General features: G+C 40.2%; 1 protein-coding gene across 35 annotated transcripts; it reads right to left on the bottom strand.

The window, feature by feature from the left end:
- Nucleotides 1-17: 17 nt before the first annotated feature.
- On the bottom strand, nt 18-23,217 carry LOC117781778 (myosin heavy chain, muscle). 35 transcript variants are annotated; one of them, XM_034618633.1, is made up of 18 exons: nt 20,641-20,941; nt 19,888-20,031; nt 18,665-19,045; nt 18,518-18,581; nt 18,338-18,436; nt 15,892-15,995; nt 14,337-14,744; nt 13,304-13,474; nt 11,737-12,326; nt 11,387-11,504; nt 8,214-8,477; nt 6,423-6,632; nt 5,301-6,187; nt 4,602-4,680; nt 3,140-4,315; nt 2,167-3,072; nt 1,276-1,340; nt 18-788 (listed from the first exon to the last, which is right to left on the bottom strand). In XM_034618633.1, the coding sequence occupies exons 1-17, from the start codon at nt 20,842-20,844 to the stop codon at nt 1,296-1,298; spliced, it is 5,850 nt and encodes a 1,949-aa protein (XP_034474524.1). In that variant the 5' UTR covers nt 20,845-20,941; the 3' UTR covers nt 18-788; nt 1,276-1,295. The 35 variants fall into 35 exon arrangements, with proteins under 35 accessions (XP_034474524.1, XP_034474526.1, XP_034474527.1 ...); XM_034618635.1 differs by lacking the exons at nt 11,387-11,504; nt 15,892-15,995 and adding exons at nt 9,743-9,860; nt 17,993-18,096 and having other exon boundaries at nt 20,641-20,844; XM_034618636.1 differs by lacking the exons at nt 11,387-11,504; nt 15,892-15,995 and adding exons at nt 9,023-9,140; nt 17,993-18,096 and having other exon boundaries at nt 20,641-20,844.
- Nucleotides 23,218-24,240: the final 1,023 nt, after the last annotated feature.

The raw sequence follows: 24,240 nt of genomic DNA, 5'->3' as shown, positions 1-24,240 counted from the left end.
TGTTCCTTTTTTGTATATTTTTTAATTGTAGTTTTGATCTTTTCTTATAATGTGTTGATAAAATAAAAAATATGAACATAAGCATAAGCGCCATGTGATGCAAGTGGGTATGCTGTTTGTATGTCTATAGGTCTGTCGATCTATTTGTGTTCGGATATACAATTATATTAGACACACAATTTGATAATTAGATTATTCAGTTGCAACATTTCCTGTCAGACACTTCTCAGGGGGCCTATTTTCTCACATTGACGGGGCTCATTTTTGATGTTGTAATGCATAGTTTATCATTAAGATTGTTTCTTTGTTGGTTGAATGCGTTTTGAAAGTTGTATAAAAATATATAAATACACTAACAGGTCTTGAGAAGTGTCCCAAAGCAAATGTCGTGCTTACAAAGCTGCCACCAACTCCCTCACAAAGTACTTATGTATGTAGATCGTTGTTGTTGTTACTTATATTGTTGATATTGTTGTTATTTTTTTTTACCGGGTATAACACCAATTGTTTGGGTTCCGATATTATCATACAAGTAGTAAGTATTTGTTTTTTTCCTTTTTTGCCTAAGTGCATATTGCCTCCCGTCGTTTCGATATATTTTGTTATAGTTTTATTATTTTGTTTAAATTAAGAAATTAATTTAAAATCATAAACATAATCATTATGAAATATCATTTAAAATAAATTAAAAAATGAAATGGCATTTAGAATTCGTTTTCAGGAGCAAGGTCGAATCTTGGTGGGAAAGCCAATCCGTCGAATTGTGGCCTAACGGATGTCGCACGGGGCTGCAGAAGAGAATGAAAATCAAGATAAGTATTTTCATATTTCAATTGATATTTTGTTAGAAATATTATTATCTAAATATGATATAAGATGATGATGAACCATAACATGCTGAGACGATTTACTAACTTGCTCAAAACAACAATTGAGAGTGAAAGGGAGAGCGCCTTCGCACGTTCTGTGGTGCACGCAATGACGATGTGCGGGATAGAGAGAGAGAGAGAGAGCAACATGTGACGTAACGCAAGTGTGTGCTCGAGACGTTCTGTATGCGGGAAATGTATGAAAGAGAGCGCAACACATGAAAGAGAGAGCACGACTGTACGTATTTTGGGAATGTCTGTGTATGTTTGTGGGAAGAAGTTTCCAACATACTGACACAACAAGACAACAAGACAATGGGAACGTAAACGTAAACGAGAACGTAAACGGAAACAAGAACGATAACAATAACGTATCCCCGATCTGTGCGAGAGAGACGCCACTTACAAATGTTATCAAGAAAGTTTCTACTGCTCCAGCGCGCTCTTGCGGCCACCTCTTGACGCTGCAGGCTGCAGTACACATGTACAAATACATATATCAATAATATAGTGGAAGAATAGTTTTCTATATTGTATGCAGAATGGTTGTAGAGAAAGCAAAGTCGATTGATTGTTTGATTGATTGATTGCTCTTGCTTGCTTACTGTTGATCTTCAGAGATTTACAAAATTGTCAAAATGAACGCATTTTTGGTTGGTACGAGATAACGTTGAACGATGATCGATAATTATTCGTTTTCTTTCTTTCTTTCTTTCATTCATTCATTCTTTCTTCTTGAAGTTTAGTTGGTTTCTTTTCATTTAAGATTGGTTTTCTTCGCCCATGTGCGTATGGGCTTTGCTGGGTGCCTCTAATTACAATTCTCTGTTCTACCGAATGTCGTATGATGCATCTATATTATTATTATTGTATATTAATTCTTATAAGCTATAATTCTCTTTGCATGTTTTGTTCTCTCATTATTATTACAATATAATTGAAACCATTTATAGATTCGATTTATATTTTTTCAATTTTGGTTTCGGTTTTGTTTTTCTGTTTTTTTTTTTTTTGGTTTGGTTTGGTTGGGCCTCAACTTTTCATTTAATTCTGTTGTTGTTATTTGGTAGAGGTGATATTTGTGAAGAAGCAGAACGCGAACCGCAATATATGAAAGGGAAGAATTTCAATATATATATTTATAAGAAATTTTAAGACTATACTGAATTGAGATTTATTTTTGATATCGGAGTACTAGTAACAATGGTAGCATTATGTTTGCTGCTGCATGAGTTGTGGATAATTGTGGAGTGTTGTGAATTATTGGATGGATCTGCGAGGGGGATTATAAACTTACCGCTGGGCTGGCACCACGACCGACAGAACCGGCACGTCCCTTGGCGCGGAATTTGCTAATGGCCTGCTCAGCCAGATCGGCACGCTCCTCGGCTTCCTCGAGCTCCTGCTGGGCCTTGCGGAATTTGGCCAAGTTGAGGGCAGCGATTTCTTCGGCTTCCTCGATCTGCCTCTTGTATGTCTTGATCTTCTGTTGGAGCTTGTCGACCAGATCCTGCATGCGTTCGTGGTTCTTGCGGTCTTCCTCAGACTGGAAGCTCAACTCCTTGATGCGACGCTCGGATTTGCGCAAGTTCTTCTGGGCATCGGCGTGTCTCCTCTGCTCACCATCCAGCTCGTTCTCGAGCTCGCGGACGCGCTGCTCCAATTTCTGGATAGCCTTCTTGCCACCCTTAAGGGCATTGGCCTCAGCCTCATCCAGACGGACCTGCAATTCCTTGATTTGCTGTTCAAGGGCCTTCCTCAATTTCTCCTGGGTCTGGGCATGATCCTGCTCGGCACGGAGCTCATCAGCCAGGCGGGCGGCATCAACCATAGCCTTCTTGGCCTTCTCCTCGGAGTTCTTGGCTTCGTTAAGGAGCTCATCCAAATCGGAGTGCAGAGTCTGGAGCTCAGACTCCAATTTCCTCTTGGCAGCGGAGATGGAAGCATTCTGGGCAGAGACTTCGTTCAGCTGTTCGTGGGCATCGGCCAGTTCCTGCTCGGCCTGGCGACGACCGCGATCGGCCTGCTCCAGAAGAGTGCGGGACTCTTCCAGTTCGTTCTGCAGAGCGTTGGCACGACGCTCGGAGATGCCCAACTGTTCACGGGCATCGTCACGGGCTCTCTGTTCTTCCTCAAGGGCGGTCTGGATGTCCTTGAGCTGTTGTTGGTAGCGCTTGATGTTCTTCTGGGCCTCGGCGTTAGCCTATTGAATTATATCAAAGAAATTTTCGTTAGCTAAAGGAAATCAGTGACTCGAGGCTTGAACTTACCTTGTTGGCATGATCCAGAGCAATCTCCAATTCGTTGATGTCGGCTTCCAACTTCTTCTTCATGCGGAGCGCCTCAGCCTTGCCCTTGGCTTCGGCTTCGAGGGAGGCTTGCATGGAGTCGAGAGCACGCTGGTGGTTCTTGCGGGTATTCTCGAATTCCTCTTCCTTCTCCTGGATGCGACGATCGATTTCCTGGCGCACCTGGGACAGCTCAAGCTGAGCGCGGAGAACCTTGTTCTCCTCCTGTTCGAGGGCAGCCTCAGCTTCCTCAAGAGCAGCCTGGAGTTCGTCCTTTTCGGCTTCCAGGCGCTTGCGGGCCTTCTCGATCTCATGGATGTTGCGGCCACCCTCACCGATCTGGTCGAGCAGATCCTTAACCTCATCGGCCAAGTTCTTGTTCTCACGACGGACAGCCTCCAGCTGCTCCTGGCCTTCCTCGTAGGCACCCTTGAGACGGAACAACTCGGTGGAGTAGTTGCGGCACTCCTTCTGGGAGGCATCCAACTCAGCGGCCAAATCATCAACCTTGAGCTTCCATTCGCCAATGATCTTGTCGAAGGCCTTCTGCTTCTTCTCGGCGGCGTTGGCAATGGCATTGGCACGGTCGACCTCCAGCTGCAAGTCCTCGACTTCGGTGGACAGACGCTGCTTGGTCTTCTCGAGGCCAATGCACTTCTGGTTGAGCGACTCAATGGTCTCCTCAGCCTCGGCAAGGCGAGCCTGCAGCTTCCTCTTGGCCTCCTCAAGCTCCTCAGAGCGGGCAACGCCATCGGACTCGTACTTGCTGCGCCAGACCTGAGCCTCGGCGTTAGCCTTGCTGAGTTGACGCTGCAAATCAGCCTTGCCCTCAGCCTCCTCCTCAACCTGCTCGCGCAAGTTGTCGAGGTCGTGCTCCAGATTGCGGAACTTGCCCAAAAGGGTAGCGCGTTCGCGAGACTCCTCATCGGCCAGACGCTTGGTATCCTCCAACTGGGTGGTCAAGGAGATCTTGATCTTGGACAGCTGAGACACCTGAGACTCGGCTTCCTCCAATTGACGCAGCAGATCGGAGTTCTCGATCGACAGCTTCTTCTTGCTGGCATCGAAATCGTTCAGAGTCCTGTTGGTCTCATCCAATTTCGACTGCACCTCGTTGAGGGTGTGCTGCAACTGCTTGGCGATCTTCTCCTGGGCGGCCTGTTTAACAACAATAACATACAACATTTCAGTTCACAATTCTCAGCAGTTTCTTTTCAGGTTGTGTGGCATTTTGTCTTGTGTAAGCGCTGTACAGAATTAGTAAACGGGGGGCACATTAAAAGCATTCAAAAATTAAGTGGGTCGTTTTAGTTGTGGTCAAAATTTTTTTTTTTTTTTTTATCGGTGGTTCTACCAAGAAAATATACAAGTTTCGGAGATAATAACGTTCAGCATATAATTTACAGCAGCGATCGCAGTCGAAGAATAAAATCATATTGTATACCTTCTCGTTGGTAATGTGGTCGACACCGGCACGCAGATCGTTCAGTTGGCCGTAGTACTCGTTCTTCTCCTTCTCAGCCCTGGTTTAGATAATAGAGAGTAGATATATGTGGGGTTAGTCTAGGGGTTACAAGTCTGTTTTGGGATATACACATAGCAAAAAAAAAAAAAAAAATGGCGAGAAGCGAGCGAGCGACCGAGTCCAAGTCCATTGATTCCTTCTAGATTCATTTCAATTTCATTTTATGGGAAGATCACACAAAGTAAGTGAGAAAAAACAGAGAGAAAAAGAGACACGTACACAATTGTACTCTTGGTGTTGTGTTCGACGTGTGTGAGCAAATGTGTTTTGTGTGTGTGTCGTACATGCGAGTGTAGTATATGTCGGTGTGTACGTGTAACCCATATGCCCCATAGTCGAGATCACCGATCTCCGAAGAGATGGCAATCACAGACCATTGCATATGTCCGACATATTACCTTATCGCGACCCAACTGATCGCAGGCGGTACGAGTTTGATTCAACTCGTTGTGGCAAGTCTGACGATCGTGCTCAGCCCTAGATTGCAAAAGTAAATGAAGATCATTTCATATAGTATGTATATACAGTATTTGATCCACTCGATTATCGCTCGGTATGAAGTGGCACCTGAAAAAGCTGGCAAGGTCTAGATAGAAGAATGAAAAGAATGGTACTTACTTGGCCTTCAGCTTGTTGAGCTGATCAACCTGTTCGGCCATCTCGGCGACGGCATCGTTGTGCTTCTTGCGCAGGTTGGCCAGGGTGGATTCGTGCTGGATGTTGGCTTCCTCAAGATCGCGACGCAGTTTGCTGAGCTCAGCCTCACGCTTCTTGTTGAGCTCAATCTGGGCAGAGGTGGCACCGCCAGCCTCCTCCAGACGCTCACCCAATTCCTCGAGCTCACGGGCCAAATCGGCACGCTGTTTCTCAGCCTTGGCGCGAGCTTGACGCTCAGCCTCGACCTCTTCCTCGAGCTCCTCGATGCGGGCTTGCAGTTCCTTGATCTGGCGCTGGTGTTTGCCAACAACGACCTGCTCATCTTCCAATTTGGCGGTGATGGAGGACAGTTCCTTGTCCTTGCGCTGGATGGTCTGCTCCAATTCCTTCTTGTTGCGCTCCAGATCGGCAACAGCCTCCTGGGTAAGCTTGAGGTCACCCTCAACCTTACGCTTCGACTTCTCAACATCGCCGCGCACCTTCTTCTCGCGCTCCAACGAGTCCTCGAGCTCATCGAGGGTCTGCTCGAGCTTGGCCTTAACCTTGTTCAAGTGGTTGATCTTGTCCTCGGCGGCCTGCAGTTCTTCACCAGTCTTCTGGTTGCTCTCACCCTGCATCTTCTTCTCCTTGTTCAGCTTGTTGATGAGCTCATCCTGGTGGGCGATCTCATCGTTCAAGTTGCGGATCTGGTGATCCTTGGTGGCCTTGTCCTGCTCGGCCTTCTGCACATTCAGCTCCAGATCCTCAATGTCCTTCTTCAGGCCAGAGATCTCCTGATCAGCCTTCTTCTTCTGCTGGAACAGCTGGTTGCGGGCATCTTCCTCCTGAGTCAGACGCTCTTGAATGTCCTACAAATCGAACGAAAGTAGACATGGACATATAGCAATCGGTTAGCTCAAGTGTGTGTTCATCAATCATTGGCTAAATTTAGCAAGTGCGCACATCATCAGCTCGCGGGATTCTCGAAATAACCGAGCAATTGATCCACTTGATTGCACTTGATTAATTTTTGTTGCATGAGCTTTTCACTGGGATGAGATGGCAACTGGGGTGGGTGGGTCAACTAATTAGGTTAATACTTACACGCAGCTGGTTCTCGCAGTCGTTCTTCTGGGCGGTCAACTTGGCGTTGCGCTCCTGGAAGTCCTGCAGCTGACCCTTCTCGCCGGACAGGGAGTCCAACAGAGCGGTCTTCTCGGCCAACAGCTTGGCATTCAAGACCTCCAATTCCTTGCGCACTTTCACTTCAGCGGCATGCAATTCCTCAGCCTTCTTGGCCTTCTCCTCCAGACGCTGTAAGTCATTAGAAGCATTCGTTGGATTACTAACTGCACCACCACTCTCAACAGCCTGTGGCTGTGGCTGTGGTGCTGCTTCTGCTGCTGCTGGTTCAACACTTGGCTCAACTGGAGCAGCTGCTGGCTCGCCACTGGCAGGCTCTGCAGCCGAAGGAGCCTCCTCAGCTGGTGTAACAGCAGCTGCCTCGCCTGACGCTGCTGCTGTCTCGGCAGCCTTTTTCGTTTTTTTGGCTTTCTTCTCGTCAGCCATTTTTAATTGCTTAGTTGGAAAAGCACTCGATTTAATTGATAATCAATATCGAAGAGTTAAATACTTGAGCAGGTAAGTCGAAATGAATTTCGTAGTCGATATTCGGTAGATTCGTTTGCAACACGCCGCGACTGGTCAAATACAACTGGAATGGCTGCTGCGATTGCACTGTGCACGATCGTTTGCCTTTTGGCTATAAAATTAGCAACAACGCCCCAAAGTGGCAGGCAGGCAGCTGCTACTGATGATGCCCTGGCATCTGTAATTGCTTCGGTGCTTTTATTTCTCTTGCCTTCATAATTCATAATTCGTAATTCACAATTCGCATTGGTTGCTATCATTTCGCACTTGTGCGGTCAGCAGCAGGTGTACTCTATAAGTATGAGTATATATGCTGGTATATCTATATTTTCATCTCACTTGCACACGTCAAGCATTTCAATTAACATATGTGCACATATACATTTACATAAATGTATGTATGTTAGCTTTTGGTTATTATTACTCAACATTGTATTGAGCTAAACCAATGCGGCGTATGCGTATTAATCATACGCCCTGCTGTACCATTTGCTCAAGGCGCCGCCTGCCTTTTTATTATTTAATTAGCTATCTAATTGGCAACTGCTCTATCACACATATACACACACATTCAAACTATTAAAATGTGAGTGCCTCTTATAAAAAGTGAGCTGTGAACATATTCCCAGAATAGCAATTCAGATGGAGCTATAGATATGCCCAATATATAACACTATTTATGTAGATCTACATATATGTATGTACATATATCAGTATACATATTTTGAGGCACTTTTAGCAAATGCGCATTTGCAGAAATGCTTGGATTTCCAGTTGAATGTGTATCTGGCAGCTGCTCCTTTTTAGAGCGAAACCAAACGTTTGCGAAATACGATTATAGCAGCATCTATTTTTGGTAGCTCGTAATCGAAATGATGACGATCATTATGATCATCATCAGATCGATAGAAGAATGCGTAAGTGTTAAGGCATTTTTCGCTTAGCTGTTGTGGGCGTGGCTGCGATTTAAATCGAGGCAAGTGCATGTCAATGCTGAGATATTAAGTTGGGGGGGCTTAATTAAGAACAAGAATTCGTCCGTCTTCTTACATGTTGTCTATGTTGTCTATGTCTATTTTATAGAGTGCCATGCAGCTGCTGTCATATATCCAATTATGCCTGACAATGCAGCAATGGACATGCCAGGGCTACGCTTGATTTGCCAGCAGCAACTGTTGGCCAAGTTCAAACCACAAGCACACAATGTATTCAGCCGTTCAGTTCACATTTGATTCAAATACTCACGGCAATCTCATCCTCAATGCGGCTGACGTTGAGCAGAGGCTTGATCTTCTGCCACAGTTTGTACCAGGGCCAGGTACGCAGCTGCAGGTATTTGCGCAGATTGCGCTGGACGACCTTGAGGGCGACACGCTGCTCCTGCAGCTTCTTGAAGCCCTTGCGGGACAGGTAACCACGAGCCCAGGCTTGCATCCAGGACATGATCTTGCCCAAACGCTCATCACGGAACTCTTCCATCTGACCCAGGACACCGGCACGGAAGAACACCTGAATATTTGGCAAGTGCAATTGAGGATGCATTGGCAAAGGGCATCAAGAGAATATGTTAATTTTCATTCGAATTTCAAATATAGATCGCGTGCATCAAGCAATGGATTTGCCCCAGAAGGACAATCCATAATTTCATATTTTTTTTTCTTCTTTTTATTTGCTTAAGCGACAGCGATTCTTCAAAAACACTTTTCGACAGGTTGAACTGGGATAGAATAGAGGATGGATTTGGTAAAAACAAACATAAAATAAACGAACAGAGAACAAAACAAGACAAACAACATTTAGATGCATGATTTTATGATATCAAAATTGTCAGAGATGAAACATATATTGATCTTATAGCTAACATTGAGTGTGAGAGTGTGAGTTGCTTTTGTGCAGATCTCGGAGAATGCAGAGATCCTGAGCCATGTACTAATAGCTGAGGTAATCCGGATTCCAAGAGATTTGAACTGGGCAATTGTTGGTGTGTGCTCGATTGCTTAGATGATCATGCAAGCAGTGTGGAACTATTAAATAGTATATTGTCTGTGATATACCTTTGTGTTACCCAGACGGTATTGATCTTCGGGTAAATCGATAAACTTAATGATAATATCAGTGGCCTTTTTGTCTTTGTCGACGCCCACCAATAGCTTGGGGCACATGATTTTGTAGCTGTTTGGGTTTGAATGGTAGTTTCAAATGGTTTGTATTATTGTCAAGTGTTGTTTTTTGTGATACAAACGGTTCTTAGTTAGTGCATATCTAAATCAAATTACGATTAGTATTCGACTACAACTAGGGTATAGTAAAGTTACGTCTATGTAAGTGAATACTACAAATTATAATAATACCAATCTTGGGATTTTGGATTGTGGTAATTATGTATGAATGGGCCTTTTCTCTAAAGGTTTATTTCATTTTAATTTCTTTTTAGCATATGTTGGAATGTTACGTATGTCCTTGTTTGTATATGGATTTCGTGTATATTTGCCAACGCGTAAGAAGAGACAAGTTCAGGAAAAAATAAGAAAGAGAGAGAAGTAGATACGACATGCGCACAGAACACTCAGATCATATAACCAAAGGCTTTTTGCCTAGTTTCCGGTTTGGGATCTGTGTCTGTGTGTGTGTGAGTGTGTGTGAATTGTGCGATGTGTATATTGATTGTAAATGTCTGGACATCTGTGTTGGAGCCATAGACGAGAGTGTTTTTGTTGAAGTCTTTGAGTTATTCAGCTTTGTATAGAATATATGGAATATAGAATGTATCGTGCCTTTGTGTTACCCAAACGGTACTGATCTTCGGCCAACTCGGTCGATTCGATGAGGATTTTCGTGCATTTCTTGGGATCCTCAAGACCCTTGATACCCTTAGGGTTCAGGATTTGGTAGCTATATGTTGTTCACGTATAACATATATAGGTGCATATATGTATGTGCATGAGTTCAATAAAAAATAAACGTAACGATGTGTTTAACTACAATTTTCTATATACGAGTATAAGATAAATATGTATATATATATATATTAAGTTAGTACAACTATCTTAGATCTAGTGTTACATACAGTTGACCTTAAAATCTCGAATCAAAAATACCAAATAACTACTTCAAACTCGAACCCATGCTAAAGAATAGGGTTTATTATAAATATATATTAATATATTTATAAGGGGGTACAAGTGCATGTGTAGATGTGTGTGTGTACGTGTGTGTGTGAGAATGGGAATTGCATTTCATTGGAGGGGGTAGAGGGGAAACAATCAATCATTGTGCTGAACAGCGCCCCTGGCAAGGTTTTGTTTCTCTTTTCTGAAGGGCGCCCAAAAAATGTACTTCTGCATTGAATCTGCAGAATTACCAAAATGTATTGTAGATAGATCGAAAGAAATAGAGCAAGAAGAAGAATATACTGTATGCGGATACAAGTTCTGTGTAGAATCCGTCAAGTGTACGGGAGATAGATATAGATAGAGAGAGACGCAAATATACTACTTGGAGGAGTAGAAAGAGGTACGCAAAATGCAACAAATTAATTTTGGGATGGAATCTTTTAAATAATCTTCTTAAGGAACGCGACTATGCCTTTGTGTGTCCAATACGGTACATATCGGGATCCAGTGCGGTGGACTCCAATAAAATTGAGCCACACTTCTTGGGATCATCAACGCCAACAATACCACCTGGATTCAGAATTTGATAGCTGCAAATGAAATCATTTCGATCATTTTCGGGATCATCGTGTGCACTTGCGACCACTTTGAATAATTTTTGTATAAATTGTTGTTGTTTGTGTGTATTGTTGTGTGGTGTGACTGAAGGTGCATTCACGTTGACGCTTTTTAGCACCTTTAGGTTTTCTTTTGATTATTGACTACACAGAAATATTATATATAAAAATAATTAATTGAGCCATCCACTCAAAAGTGTATGAGACGAAGAATTTCAAATTTGAAATAGCCGAATAAGCGAAATATTGTATTTAAGAACTTAATCATTCATGCCTTGGTATGACCCAGACGGTAGAGATCCTCATTCAACTCGGTTGTTTCAATCAGAATCTTGGATGCTTTCTTGGGATCTTCGAGACCCTTAATGCCGCGAGGGTTCAGAATCTGGTACCTGTTGTATAATACGTAAACATAAATTTTTGTGATACACACTTAACATCATGCTACACTACACAAAAAAAAACTCATTTATCATTCCAAATGAGAGACACCTTTGTTCAAATGAAGACAGCACTATAACGTGAACTGGTACTGGAACTGGAACTGGAACTGGTTCATGGTGTTGGTACAAAAAAACATACATCAAACACAAGTGAGGAGAATGCGAATTGAATACGATCATACAAGTGGAGTGCTTGGACTTTGGTGGAGAGACTACACTAAATATAGATTTGGAAGTATGCGTGCCTTGGTGTTACCAATGCGATACAAGTCTGAGTCCAGTCCAACGGCTTCCAAACACTTGGTGGCAGCGTTCTTAGGCAGTTTTTCGGCTGCCATAACAGCTGGTGCCAGAATCATATAACTAGAGTATTAATTTCAATAGAATTGTTAATAATTTACGATAAATTGAAGAGAGACCCAAGCTCCAGTGTATGTACAGACTTTGTGCTATACTAAGATACGTGTATCTAAGATATTTAATATATAGTAAAGTATAGTTATGTATAGTATGCTAAGTATAAGTATGTCTATGGCTATGTCTATATATGTATTATAGTATATCTTAAGTAGTACGCCTTGTTGTTAGCACTTACCGCATCTTGAAGTCGGGGTAGACCATTCTGTTGGGGAAACCTTTACGGCAAATACGGATACCTTCAAGCACACCGTTACAAGTCAGCTGGTGCATAACCAAGTGAGCATCAACCATGCCAGGTTGTTTCATTTCGTTGGGAATGATGCAACGGACGAAATGAGGTTGGGTCGAACGCAGAGTGGTCATCAACTGGTTCAACTGCTCCTTGTAGGCCGATGAGACGGTAGCGAAGCCACCACCCTTCTTGCCACGACCGCCCTTAGCCTGTTCACCGCCACCGGACTGACCAGCATGATCAGCGAAGATTTCGATGAGCAGCTTGTTCTGCGACTTCTTGAACTGATCGACAACGGTGTCGTTCAGGGGATCCTTGTTCTTCTCCAACCAACCGGTAATGTTATAGGCGACACAACCAGCATAATGGCCAATAGCAAAGTGAGCTGCCTGCTGGCCGGGCTTTGGTGGCTTGGGCTTCTGGAATGGAGCTGACTTGCCCAAATGGGTGTTGGTCAACTTCTCCGAGAAGGTCTGATCGGTGGCCTTGGGGAACATAGACTCTTCTTCCAGGATGGACAAGATACCCATAGGCTACAATAATAATATAGAATATCACAAATTAACAAAAAACCGCCAAGTCAAGAAATGCGACATTTAGTAACAAGCACGCGTTAGAATTCTTTTTTTTTTTCAAAGCAAACATAACGCCAAACAAAAGTATTACTCAGAGACTAGACTTGAAATATTACTAGTTAAATTAGTAGTACATATAACTTACCCCGTCGTTAGTCGCATATTAGATCGATTAAGATATTGTTTATTTTGATTATTATTGTAGATTTTAGATAGGCGATCTTATGACTAGGTTATGGTGCAATATTATTAAATAGAAAGATCTATATAGCAATTGTGTATTATAATGGCGGTCAGTTGGCTATCTGTTTTCTGAGATAGTTGTGGCCCTGTACCTTTTCAATCAAATCAATACACAATTGCAGATCCATGCCGAAATCAATGAAGGTCCATTCGATGCCCTCGCGTTGATATTCTTCTTGTTCCAAAACGAACATGTGATGGTTGAAGAATTGTTGCAGTTTTTCGTTAGTGAAATTGATGCATAATTGTTCGAAACCGTTGTACTATATCGGAAACGGAACAATATTTAACATATATAGCCAGGTTAGTCAGATGGATCAAGTATGAGAATTTTTTTTTTTTTTTTTTTTTTGTATATGTTGTCGTGTTAGTTACCCCCTTTGGACGTGTGTATTTTATCACGTTTTTTTCAGGTTCTTGTCGAAACATATATAAATGGATGGAAGTATGGATGTGGATAGCTGGAGGTAGTAACGCTTCTAGGCGCACTTCTCCCAAATAAAGGCTGTAAAATATATATAATCTTATACATATATAGAAAATATTGTTTGCATACTCTTGTAGGTTTCATCAGTTCTAGATGATTTACCAAAAAGAGATATGGGCTTAAAATAACAAATAAACAAAATGCACTTAAAGATTAAGGAGCAAGTGCAAAAGTCTGTTGTGTGGATCGGAAAACGCAGACGAACCTTTTCAATCAAATCAATACAGGCCAACAAGTCCATACCGAAATCGATGAAGGCCCATTCAATACCTTCCTTCTTGTATTCTTCTTGCTCCAAAACGAACATGTGATGGTTGAAGAATTGTTGCAACTTCTCGTTGGTGAAGTTAATACACAGTTGCTCGAAACCGTTGTACTAATCATGGGATCAATCGATGTGGAGGATGAGGAGAGGTCAACATTTAAAACAAGTGCTTTTTGGATAAATAACAAATACAGTGCAAGTAGTGCTGGGGTCTTCCTAACGTATTGCATAACATATGAATACTGTGCTCTTTGTGGGGAATAACGAATGTGAATGATACACTCAACACGTAAATTGTTACCTGTCATCTCGTGGATAATCCTATTCTGGGAAATAGATATATATTTTTTTCAGTGCTAGAAACACACACAACAAACAAACGGTGCAATTGGACATGGAACATTGAGGAGATATAGTATATATCTAGATATAAGCTTAAGCACCTTTTCAATAAGTTCGATACAAGCCAGCAAGTCCATACCAAAATCAATAAAGTCCCAATGAATACCTTCCTTGGTATATTCTTCTTGTTCCAAGACGAACATGACATGGTTAAAGAATTGTTGCAATTTCTCATTGGTGAAGTTAATACACAATTGCTCGAAGCCATTGTACTACATATTGGGAATATTTACATATTATACATGGCATAGCAGAAGATTTATAGTATTCGTATTATATTGTGTTCTTATTATTTTTTTTTTTGTGTGTGTGTGCGGAGAGTTAATGTGCGAAGAGTGAGTGCACTTAATCGGATCAGATGAGAGTCTATATGTATTACCCATTTCTAACTGTAGAGAGATGTGTTAGCAGGTCGACCTTAATGATTCAACCCCGCCACTATTCAAATGCCGGAGAGTTCATTGAAAGTCAGTTCAGCTTATCAACTATGTCTGTGGCTCAAAGTTTAGAGTTCAAGCCATAAATCATAGTTGGTTTGCCTCATGTTTGTGTTCCGTCCGATTATACTCACGTCGAAGATTTCAAAACCAGCAATATCCAGTACACCAATGAAATGCTGACGCTTCTGCTTGGTATCCAGAGTCTCGTTACACTTCTTGACCAGCCATTTGAAGAGACGATCGAAGACACCCTTGCACAGAGCACCAATGGAGTTGGTGACCTGCTGGACGTTACGGCCCTGGGTGACGAACTCGTTACCGACCTTGATGCGGGGCTTGAGCAAGTTCTTGTAGAGCTCAGCGGTGTCGCAGCCGAACAGCTTGGACACACGGCCACCCTCCTCTTCACCATCCTGCTCAGCCTGCTCCTCGCGACCACGTTGCTTGAACTTCATGCCACCCATATGCATGACAGCGGCGGTGATCCTGTACACATCCTCCTTCTCCTGCTTGGTGAAGCCCAAGATGTCGAAGGCTTGCTATATTTACCAATCGATTGAAGAGTACATCAAATTTATCATTAATATATAGTTATTGATCATTTCCTTTCGATTAATGGAAGGCTTTTTTGTAGCATTATATTTTGGGTAGATATTACAGCGTTTTTATTTTGTTTTTAATCTATTTCTATTTTGTTGAGTGTAGCTTAAGAGACTAGTTCATGCAACATGCTCAGGTAACAAAGAAATTAACGGTGTTTATATCCAAAAGTATTTGCGGCATCAGTAGAAAAGCTCTAAGTTAGTAAACCTATTAACATTTTCTATTTACAACATGACAATGATCGGTTTTTACCAGGTTGACGGGTAGCTTAAGTATTCCGGAATCGATAGACAGTGTTTGCTTATAAACTAACAAAACCAGAAAATGGTGGAAAAAATAGTGCGTGCTATGGTAAATTTCTTTTTTGATGGGGTTTCTTAAGCTGAACGGCACTCAAGTCGGTGTGGGGCCGTTGATAAGAAGTACAGAAGAACTACATACATAGGAGAGAGAGCTTATATCAAGATATGTATATATAATATGAAAAGTAATTGATTTGTACACAATTCTCATGTAATTGGCTTTCTGGTACAAATCGGTCTAACCGGGAGATATACACACACAATTATCGTAGTTATAATTAGATATATAGATAGATATACTAAATTTTGCATACACATTCCAACAAGCTAAACACAATCGATTAGATCAGTCCATAGAAATACGGTCACAACGTCGATAAGGCCGTCGATGTTGTGGGCATTCGTATTAAGTACAGTTACAGATATCTAGGTAAATCTGCTACGTATACGAGTTAGTTTTGTTTCTTGATCGATGCTTTCAATGAAACAAAACCGGGATTCACACAGGAACACGGGATTCGTCATACAATCTTACTCTAATGGGCATTCCAATTAAATTACAAAGTGAGACTAAGTACTGGCAATAAAGACAGACGAAGTACTAGGTCTAGAACTGGAACTGGAAACTGGGTAACCAAAAGAAAAACACATAAAAATATATCTGTGGGCGTGTTGGTGTAAATATATAAAGCGGTGTTTGAATCAGTTTGTATTTGTCGTTCAGACAGGATCCGGAAACATAAATTACGTATACGTCTTCAACAGCTAAGCTGTCACTTACATCTGCCAACGCGAATTCCTCACCGTCATCGATACTGGGCACAGTGACCTTGCCCTGGGATACGTTGTAGTAGTCGTAAATGTTATCAGAGAGTAAGCAATAGTCTACATATAGTCGGAGAGAAGGAATTTGGTTTAGCGAAAAAAAAAATACACACGCAAACAACTTAACGACTAAGTCAGATGTGGTAAGGAATATAATGTTTTCTTCTTCTATTTTTCTTTTGTTGGTTTCATTCAGTGTATTGTGTGTGGTATGGACTGTGGTGCTGTGGTGTGCCTTGTGTGTGCTCTGTGTGTGCTCTGTGTGTGTCTACTACGAACTATCTCCCCCTTCAATTTGTGCAATATACGATACATATATATGTATATATTATTTTTCAGGAGCCAGGAGCGGGCTTCTCTCAAGATCCTATGGCTATTTCAATACTCAAAATATAGTTTATACCCGGTGTCAAGTAAATTACGAATTGATAATTTCGGTTAAGCTAGGTCTACAGAGACCTCCTGCTCCCAGCGGTTTGGGATTATTGTAAGGTACGGTTAAGTTAACTAGGTGAAGGTGCAAACTACAGCAGATCGCGAAAGATATATACCAAGATAGAGAGACGCAGAGCGTGATAGATAGAAAGAGATAGATAAGAGAAAGAAAGTGAAAGCGTAGAGTAACTCAAGATAATTCCGGAATAACACTTGAAAATTAACACACTGTAAATACATATGTACAATAATGAGATCTACGGCTACATTATAAGTTTTTAAAGGATTTTTTTGGTTTTATCGGAAAGTCAGAGCGTGTTCGGATCAATAAACAACTTCAAATAATGGTGTACATAAAAAGATAGAAAATATAAGAAAGATTTTTTAAAAATATTTTACAAAAGTTGTTTTGGGCTTCAAAAGGGATTTCGGTTTATTGTGAACAGATTTTGGATAGTCTGCAACACAACTTACATCGGTTAACTCAAATTCTTCACCATCGTTGACACCGGGTATCCGTGTTTTACCCTGACAAATGCCAGGATAATCACCAATATGTTGGGTAAGAAATACCATCTCTAGTTATTGATGGAGTTAAGCATTAAGTTAAGTTTAAAACACTCCAAATAAAAATATTGTTTTGATTTGGGTATAATGAGTTTGTTCCTACCTAAACATTTTCTAACTAGATGATTAGGTTTAGTTGTTTATCAGATTATGGTTAAGGGTTATATTCGCAATTAGCTTTGATTTGCGTTGGCGTCATAAAGCGTTATGAATTTTGGGTGTAGAGGGAATTTACATATAGATTTTACGAGACGGATGTGAGTTAACTCATTGAATTACATATATTGTTGGATGTTTGATATAAAACGTTGAATATAAGTATCTAGAACAAAGAAGACACGACAAATGATGGGGAGCTAATGCTCCGAATATGTTAAAATTATTTAGATTGAGGTTAGGACACAGATGTTTATTGTGAGTACATGTACATATAAGTAACCATGTTCTGTATGGCCTTACATCCACTGCAACCCATTCTTCGGCATCATTAACACTTGGTATAGTCGTTTTGCCTTGTGATACAATGCGATAATCGTAAATGTTGTTCGATAGCAGACAATAATCTATATTGTATATAGAGTATATATGATAAATCGAACAACAGTTTACCATTGTGGGAGTACATATATTGAAAAGGTAGAAAATTTGAGATTTAATAATGGTTGGCAATAGGTATATTAGATATGTAGGTATGGTATGAGTTACAAGGACAAATGAGTTTGGGATATTGAGGAGGTCGGATGAGGGAGATTCAATAATGAAGGGCACGCTAGCTATACTAAAAAGCCTTCGACAAAATTCCAATAATCCGTATCTTTGGATGGTTTTTGGCAATTTGGAATAATTGTCAGCTATAGCTTGCCATTGAAAGCGATTGACGATTGGCCTACGTAAACGCTACGATTACGATAACGATAACGATTACGGTATACGGCTATAAGCTAGCAAAGAGTTAACCAAATAATTACTCAATTAAGATATTACGATAGTCTAGTAGTAAGATAAACAAATACAATGAACAAGAACACATTTTGTATCATATGAGGGACAATTACATCTGTGAGGTTGAATTCCTCAGCATCATCGATACTGGGTACAGTAACCTTGCCCTGGGAGACAATGTGGTAATCGTAGATGTTATCGGTCAAACCACAGATTTCTAAACAGATTTTTTGAAAAATAAATAATATAAATTTTTGTATTGAAAGCCTTTTGTGTATGTATGTATGTGTATGTGTGTGAGTTTGAGTGTGAGTGTGTACAAGTGTAGTCAGATGTTGAACCTAAACCACTGCTATAAGAACTGAAAGATATTTGAGAATTGAGCAAACTTAAAACTTGCTCTGGAAGCGAGAGATTTGTGATATATGAGTTGGATGATGATGGTTCCATATGTATACCTTTGACACCGGGAACGGCACCAGACATGATCTGGTAGAAGATGTGGTAGGAGCGCTCCAGAGATTGCTGAGAGATGACACGAGCCTTCTCCAACAGATCTAAAGAAGAGAGAATAAACGAAAGGAAAGCGAGAATTTATAGTATCTAGAAAATTTTTAAGCGGCTTAAATTGAACTTACAGGTCTCAATATCAGCACCAGCCAGTTTACCAGTAGGGCCGAAGTGAATACGGATGAATTTACCCTATTCAAAGAGAAGAGAGTGAGAGAGTAATGATTAGAATATATATTATAAACGAGAGAGATCTTCCAAGTGTTTATACTTACGAAACGAGAGGAGTTATCGTTACGCACGGTCTTGGCGTTACCGAAGGCCTCAAGCACAGGGTTAGTTTGCACAACCTGATCTTCCAGGGAGCCCTTGTTCTTCTGGGACTCATCCTTCTTGGTCGAAGCGCCGACAGTGGCGAAGTACGCAATGACCTTCTTCGTGTTCTCAGTCTTACCAGCACCAGACTCACCGGTAATCAACATAGATTGATTCACGTGGTTGGTCAACATGTCGACGTAGGCACCGTCAGAGATGGCGAAAATATGGGGTGGCACCTCATTACGGCGCTTGCCACGGTACATCTTAGCGCAACGGTTGGTATAGACGGGGTAGCGCTTGTAAGGATTGATGGCAACGCAGAAAAGACCGGAGTAGGTCTATTGTCCAGCGTTAAAAAATAGAAAATCGATATTCAAAGTTAATAACACATCAATTATGTGAAGTTCAGATTGTTAGTTATACAATTAGTTTAGATAGTCTCTAAAACATTGGTATTACGATTCAGACCCGTCCACTGAATTTCAGTATTTTCAGCGGTACATCGGTCGTGTTTTAGAGACGTGTTCATAAGACAGTTTAGTAACAGTTTTGTTTGTTTTTCTTGTCAATATTATTCATTGTTCTTGTTTTTTTGGGTCAACCAGTTTTTGGTGTTCGTTTCTTATTGGGTAAAAACTAATCTACAATGTTGTTGTTTTGATTTTTTGTTTATACTTGTTTAAAGTTTTTCTTTGATTTGTTGCTGGAGTTGAGGAAATGATGAGATCTTGTTCTGATGATCTTTAAGGTTTCTGCTCAGCATCCATTGTGGTGTTGTAGGGTATGTGTGTAGTGTATGTGGGTGTGTTGATAATAACCGTTTTCTTTCCAGTGTCACGTTCATCTGACTGGACGGCCAAATTGTGTATTAGTAGAGGCTCGATTAATGCGTACAAGTTACAATTTATGTGTATTAGCCATGGTTATAATAAGAGCTGAATGTAATTATGATTTTGGATGAATATTTTCCAAAGTTTGTTTTTCAAATAATGCAAGAGTTTAACTTAAGTGGTTAGCTGAACTACTAAGAAAATGCATTAGGTGTATTGAAGCGATATAATTTTACTTGAAATTTGAATAATGTTGGAGGTGATTTGGTAATTTCGTAAGCCGGTTAACAAACATTGAACGCTGGTTTAATAGGGGATGATATTGCCATACCGGTACGGCAATTACTTACATAGATGAGCTTGTTGTAGTATCTCTGCCTCAAGTTATGGAGCACAGAGGCATCGTTAAGGTATGTCAAGTTAGACATATCCTCAGCTTTTTCGTATTTCGGAGGGTTCACCTGCTGGAGCTGATCTTTCTTGAAGTCTTTCGTCTATTTTGTCATTTTTGTCAGTTCATTCAGTTGACCCATTTATCATTTATTACCCATATTTTTTTTTTTTTATTATTGTTTTTGTTGTTGTTGGTTAGACGTGGTTAGCAGTTGTTGTTGTTTTTTTTTTGGTTTTTTTTAGAGAAAAGAGACCGAAAGAAGAAGAGAACCCATACATTAGTGAGTTTCTGACTGTTTACACTTACATAGATAAGCTTAGCATAGTAACGCTGGCGCAGATTGTGCAGCACGCAAGGTGTGTTCAGCACGGTCATGTCAGCCATATCTTCAATTTTTTCGAATTTTGGTGGATTGACTTTCTCCACCTTCTCGGATTTGAAATCTTTTACCTAATCATGTGTATAGAGTATATAGCTATATGAAGTTTGGTGTATGTGAGCACTATAATAGCGATTCAATATTTCAAAGACCCCATTCATATCTGAAAATATGAAACACCCTCAACAATCCCTTTGTTGAATTCACTTTGTAGTACCAAAAATTCTTCAACAAAAAGTTGGCTAACGATGATCACATTAAAGTTGATATTTGGGGTCTTTAAAACACTTGCTAGGTATGATTACGCCTTTTGGTACAACGTTGCATTACCTCTCCACCAGGCAGGCCGACGGAGACGATATCACCCTTGGTAGCCTTGATCTCACCAAGGAGATAACCCTCCTTCTCGTCGGGCACCCAACAGTTCTTCTTCGAATCATAGGGTTTCGATTGATCGATACGTCTTTGTTCCAAAGACACGAACAGGTATGGGGTGGGATCCTCATCCTCCTGGCTAGCGATTGGCTTCGGCATTTTGTTTAAATTTCGCTTTTAAACTTAAAAACTCGAGAAATAAATTTGGGACTTTTCAAAATTCTTTTGTTAATCGCGTCGTGAGCCCAAAACTTCCCTGTAATTATAAAAAGAGAATACATCGATCAGTATACATATTTCGCAATACACAAACGCCACTAAATTTTGGATATTCAAATTTATTTTTAATTTTCCTAATTTTATTTTTATTGTTTAATTATGATTTTGACCCATTTTTGGGTAACAGCAGCAACAACAGCAGAAACATTCGAGTTTACATCACATGTGTATAATTGCGTATGTGTGTTTTATTTTCTTCGTATATTTTTATTCCAAATATGTGCATATATAGGAATTTCCATGTGAACTTCGAAAACACGTAACCGGATATTCGGAATTTCGAGCACCTCGCCATTTCAGATAATTAATTAGACCTTGTTGTTGCTGTTGATGCTGTTCTTATAAACAGAATGTGAAAGCACAACAACAACAACAAGTGACTTGTGTGGGTTGTCGCCTAAATATAGATCAGTGCCATATACCCGCACATATATCGCGCCATACATATAGTTCTTGCGTGTCCGCGTCGTCTCTAAAATATACATACATACAGACATACGAATATGTACGTGGTCTATGTGGGGCGTTGCTATTATTACGTAATTTCGATTTTCAGTCATTTTTGAAATGCCAAACATATATATTTTTAAATTTTTTGAAGGAAGTTAATTGAGTTACATAACGTTAAAAAACGTGAAAAAATCAGCTTTCTCTAAATTGTTTAACAGATCTTTGAATACAAACAAATTTTAACTAGTTCACTGCAAATATTATTGCAAAACACTCACTCTATCACTTTTTTAATAAGCTATTTCGATTTCGGTTTCAATTTCGTTTTTCGGCTTGGAACGTCCCACGCTTTCAAATATTGGATTCGAACGTTCTCTGTTCCAAAAGACACGAGTTGCGAGATTGCAATGATCGCATTTGACACGATTCTAAAGCGTTGCGATATTTTGTCGACAATCGGCAAATAGAATCGATCGAAAAAGAAAACAACGGACACTGCACGAACTTTCGACGAATGCGTTATTTTTAAAATTCTCGAAATTATTTCGAAATTAAACACACGTCTGTATCTGTACATATACATAGAGGAAAGCATATGTATTTGGTATTGGGTTGTTGATGAAAAGCTTTTCTTTTCCTACATAATATCTATATATGTATAAATATACGTATGTATGTGTGTACATACTGACTGCCGCATGCCGTTTCTAATACATTTTCATTATATTTTCTTGTATTTGTAGCTCTCTCTTTCTAACGCCTATGGGTTATTTTTAAAGCAAATTCGAAATATTTGGCTATATGTATCTGTATCTGTGTAGATATCATTTCGGCTAGACTATGCTCTTCGGGTACGCATTTTTGAGGCACAGGTATTCATGTATGAAGTCATCGAGTAGTAATTTGAAATACCGTCTATTGGAGTTTTTTAATTTGATCAAGTAATTCGACATTTTGCTATCTTATTTTATAAAATAGGTTAATTGCATTAATAGGAGATTTTCACTTTAAGATGATTAAGTGTTTCAATATCCAATGATTTCGAAGATCTCAAGATTTAATTGGAAATTGTTTATTAACTATTCTGCAAATGGCTGTGATGTTCTAATTATTTCTGAAATAATTATGAAAAACCCTTCTTAGTTGGTATCCTTTAATTGATATTGACTTGGTTATGGTTACTGATTGGGTTCTAAGCAGGGAAAGTACTCATTATACAAGACTTTGATTATGCGTTTGGAATTCGATTTGAAACAATTTCTCATAGGTTAGATGAAGTGATGCAGAAAACCTTTAGAGATAGAGAGTATGGCATAATAAAAATTAGTTAATTATAATCCAGTCAATGGCGTTTTGCATCAGTTGTCATTAATCCAAAGTAGACAAGCGTATATCCCGATTCACTTTTCATTTGGCACTTTTTTCCGATAAATATGCGAATATAGTTTATAGTTTAAGAGTTGGCTGAGATCCTTTGGCAGGATAAGCCTTAAATTCGAATACCACATAAATTCACACACACATACACATATATAGTTTCTTATAGATCGATATGAATTGGGTAATTCTTGCATATATATATTTTTAAATATATATATATATATATATATATATATTTTTTGTCTTTTTCTCGACAAAAAGGTCAAATAGTTGCTCTGTCTCTTTTACACTGCCGCTAATTATGTTGTTGTTGCTGCTGATGCCGCTTGAGGAATATCCAAATCTTAGATAGCACAGCAAAGGTGTTGCACTTACGCGCTCGAAAGCCGTTCTGAACCGTGCAACCGGTAAACTTGCCTTTTATACGTGGCAATTTGATACCCATAATCTGTGCCGCACGATCGTGAAAAAAGCTCTCAGTTCCGATCGTCTTCTGTGTATGTGTATGCCTGTGTCAGTGTATGTGTGAGTGTGCGTGAGGGGCTAGAACTCGGCGTATGCTGGGATGGTTGTTTTTCGCTTCGTCTCGGGTTTTTCTTGCTCCCTTTTTCGGTCTATCAGCGGTTGGGGTTCGTCCACAGCCTCATGTTGTTGTAGCGAGTGGGCAATGCTTGTGTATGTGTGTGAGTGAGTAAGCTATGATGCAATCGTAGCAGCAGCATTGCCACCAGGATCTATATATGAGAGAACGAGAGAGCGAAAGCTCTTTAATTATTGCGTGAGCAAGCACTCTCTCCACACACACACACGTTCTCACATACAGCTGAGCAGTTGCGTGTGTGTTTGTGTGTGAGTCAAATTCATTTCAATGACAAATTTTGCATTTGTGAAAATCCTTGTGTATGAATTGTTGTTTCAACTCTTTTTCTCTATATCACTCTCTTCACACTTGTTCCCTTTCACTGCCGCCTATCTGGCCCGATTGCCTACGATCAGAGCTTTTACTTATTTTCAAGATTTTATTTGTTTTTCTTGTTCAGCCAGTGATCATTTTTCGCCTTTTTCTTTTATTCTATTCTCTTCTGGTCATCTCAATGCCAATTTGATCTGCCACCAGTTCGGGGGCGTTGTGATCGAGCCACATTAAGACTTGGTATCAGGTGTGAGTTGGTAATCTGTATCAACGGGAAATCAATTCATAAGCGGTCAAAATATTGAGTGAGGATCAACTGAAGCAACTGATCAAATTATAGTCAACTGTATTGAGAACGATTTTAAATAAATTGATCTTCTTAGAGAAATTATCAGTCGTAAAATTGTTGACAATGTATTTGTCGCTTGGCGTCAATTCGATGCTGGCATTTTTACAAATCGAAAAATAAAATTCGAAAATTCTTGTCAACTTCAAAAACATTGATCGGCTTGATAGACACACACACACACACA

Source organism: Drosophila innubila (genome assembly GCF_004354385.1).
Source record: "Drosophila innubila isolate TH190305 chromosome 2L unlocalized genomic scaffold, UK_Dinn_1.0 4_B_2L, whole genome shotgun sequence".
Taxonomy (NCBI): domain Eukaryota; kingdom Metazoa; phylum Arthropoda; class Insecta; order Diptera; family Drosophilidae; genus Drosophila; species Drosophila innubila.
This window is presented reverse-complemented; position numbering and strand designations above follow the sequence as displayed.

Coding starts and splice junctions, on each gene's coding strand:
- LOC117781778 (XM_034618642.1), bottom strand. CDS start 20,844: ATGCCGAAGCCAATCGCTAGCCAGGAGGATGAGGATCCCACCCCATAC. Junction 18,097..18,337: donor TGCCGTTCCCGGTGTCAAAG/GTATACATATGG, acceptor AAATCTGTTTAG/AAATCTGTGGTTTGACCGAT. Junction 11,505..11,736: donor TACCCCGACTTCAAGATGCG/GTAAGTGCTAAC, acceptor TTAATACTCTAG/TTATATGATTCTGGCACCAG.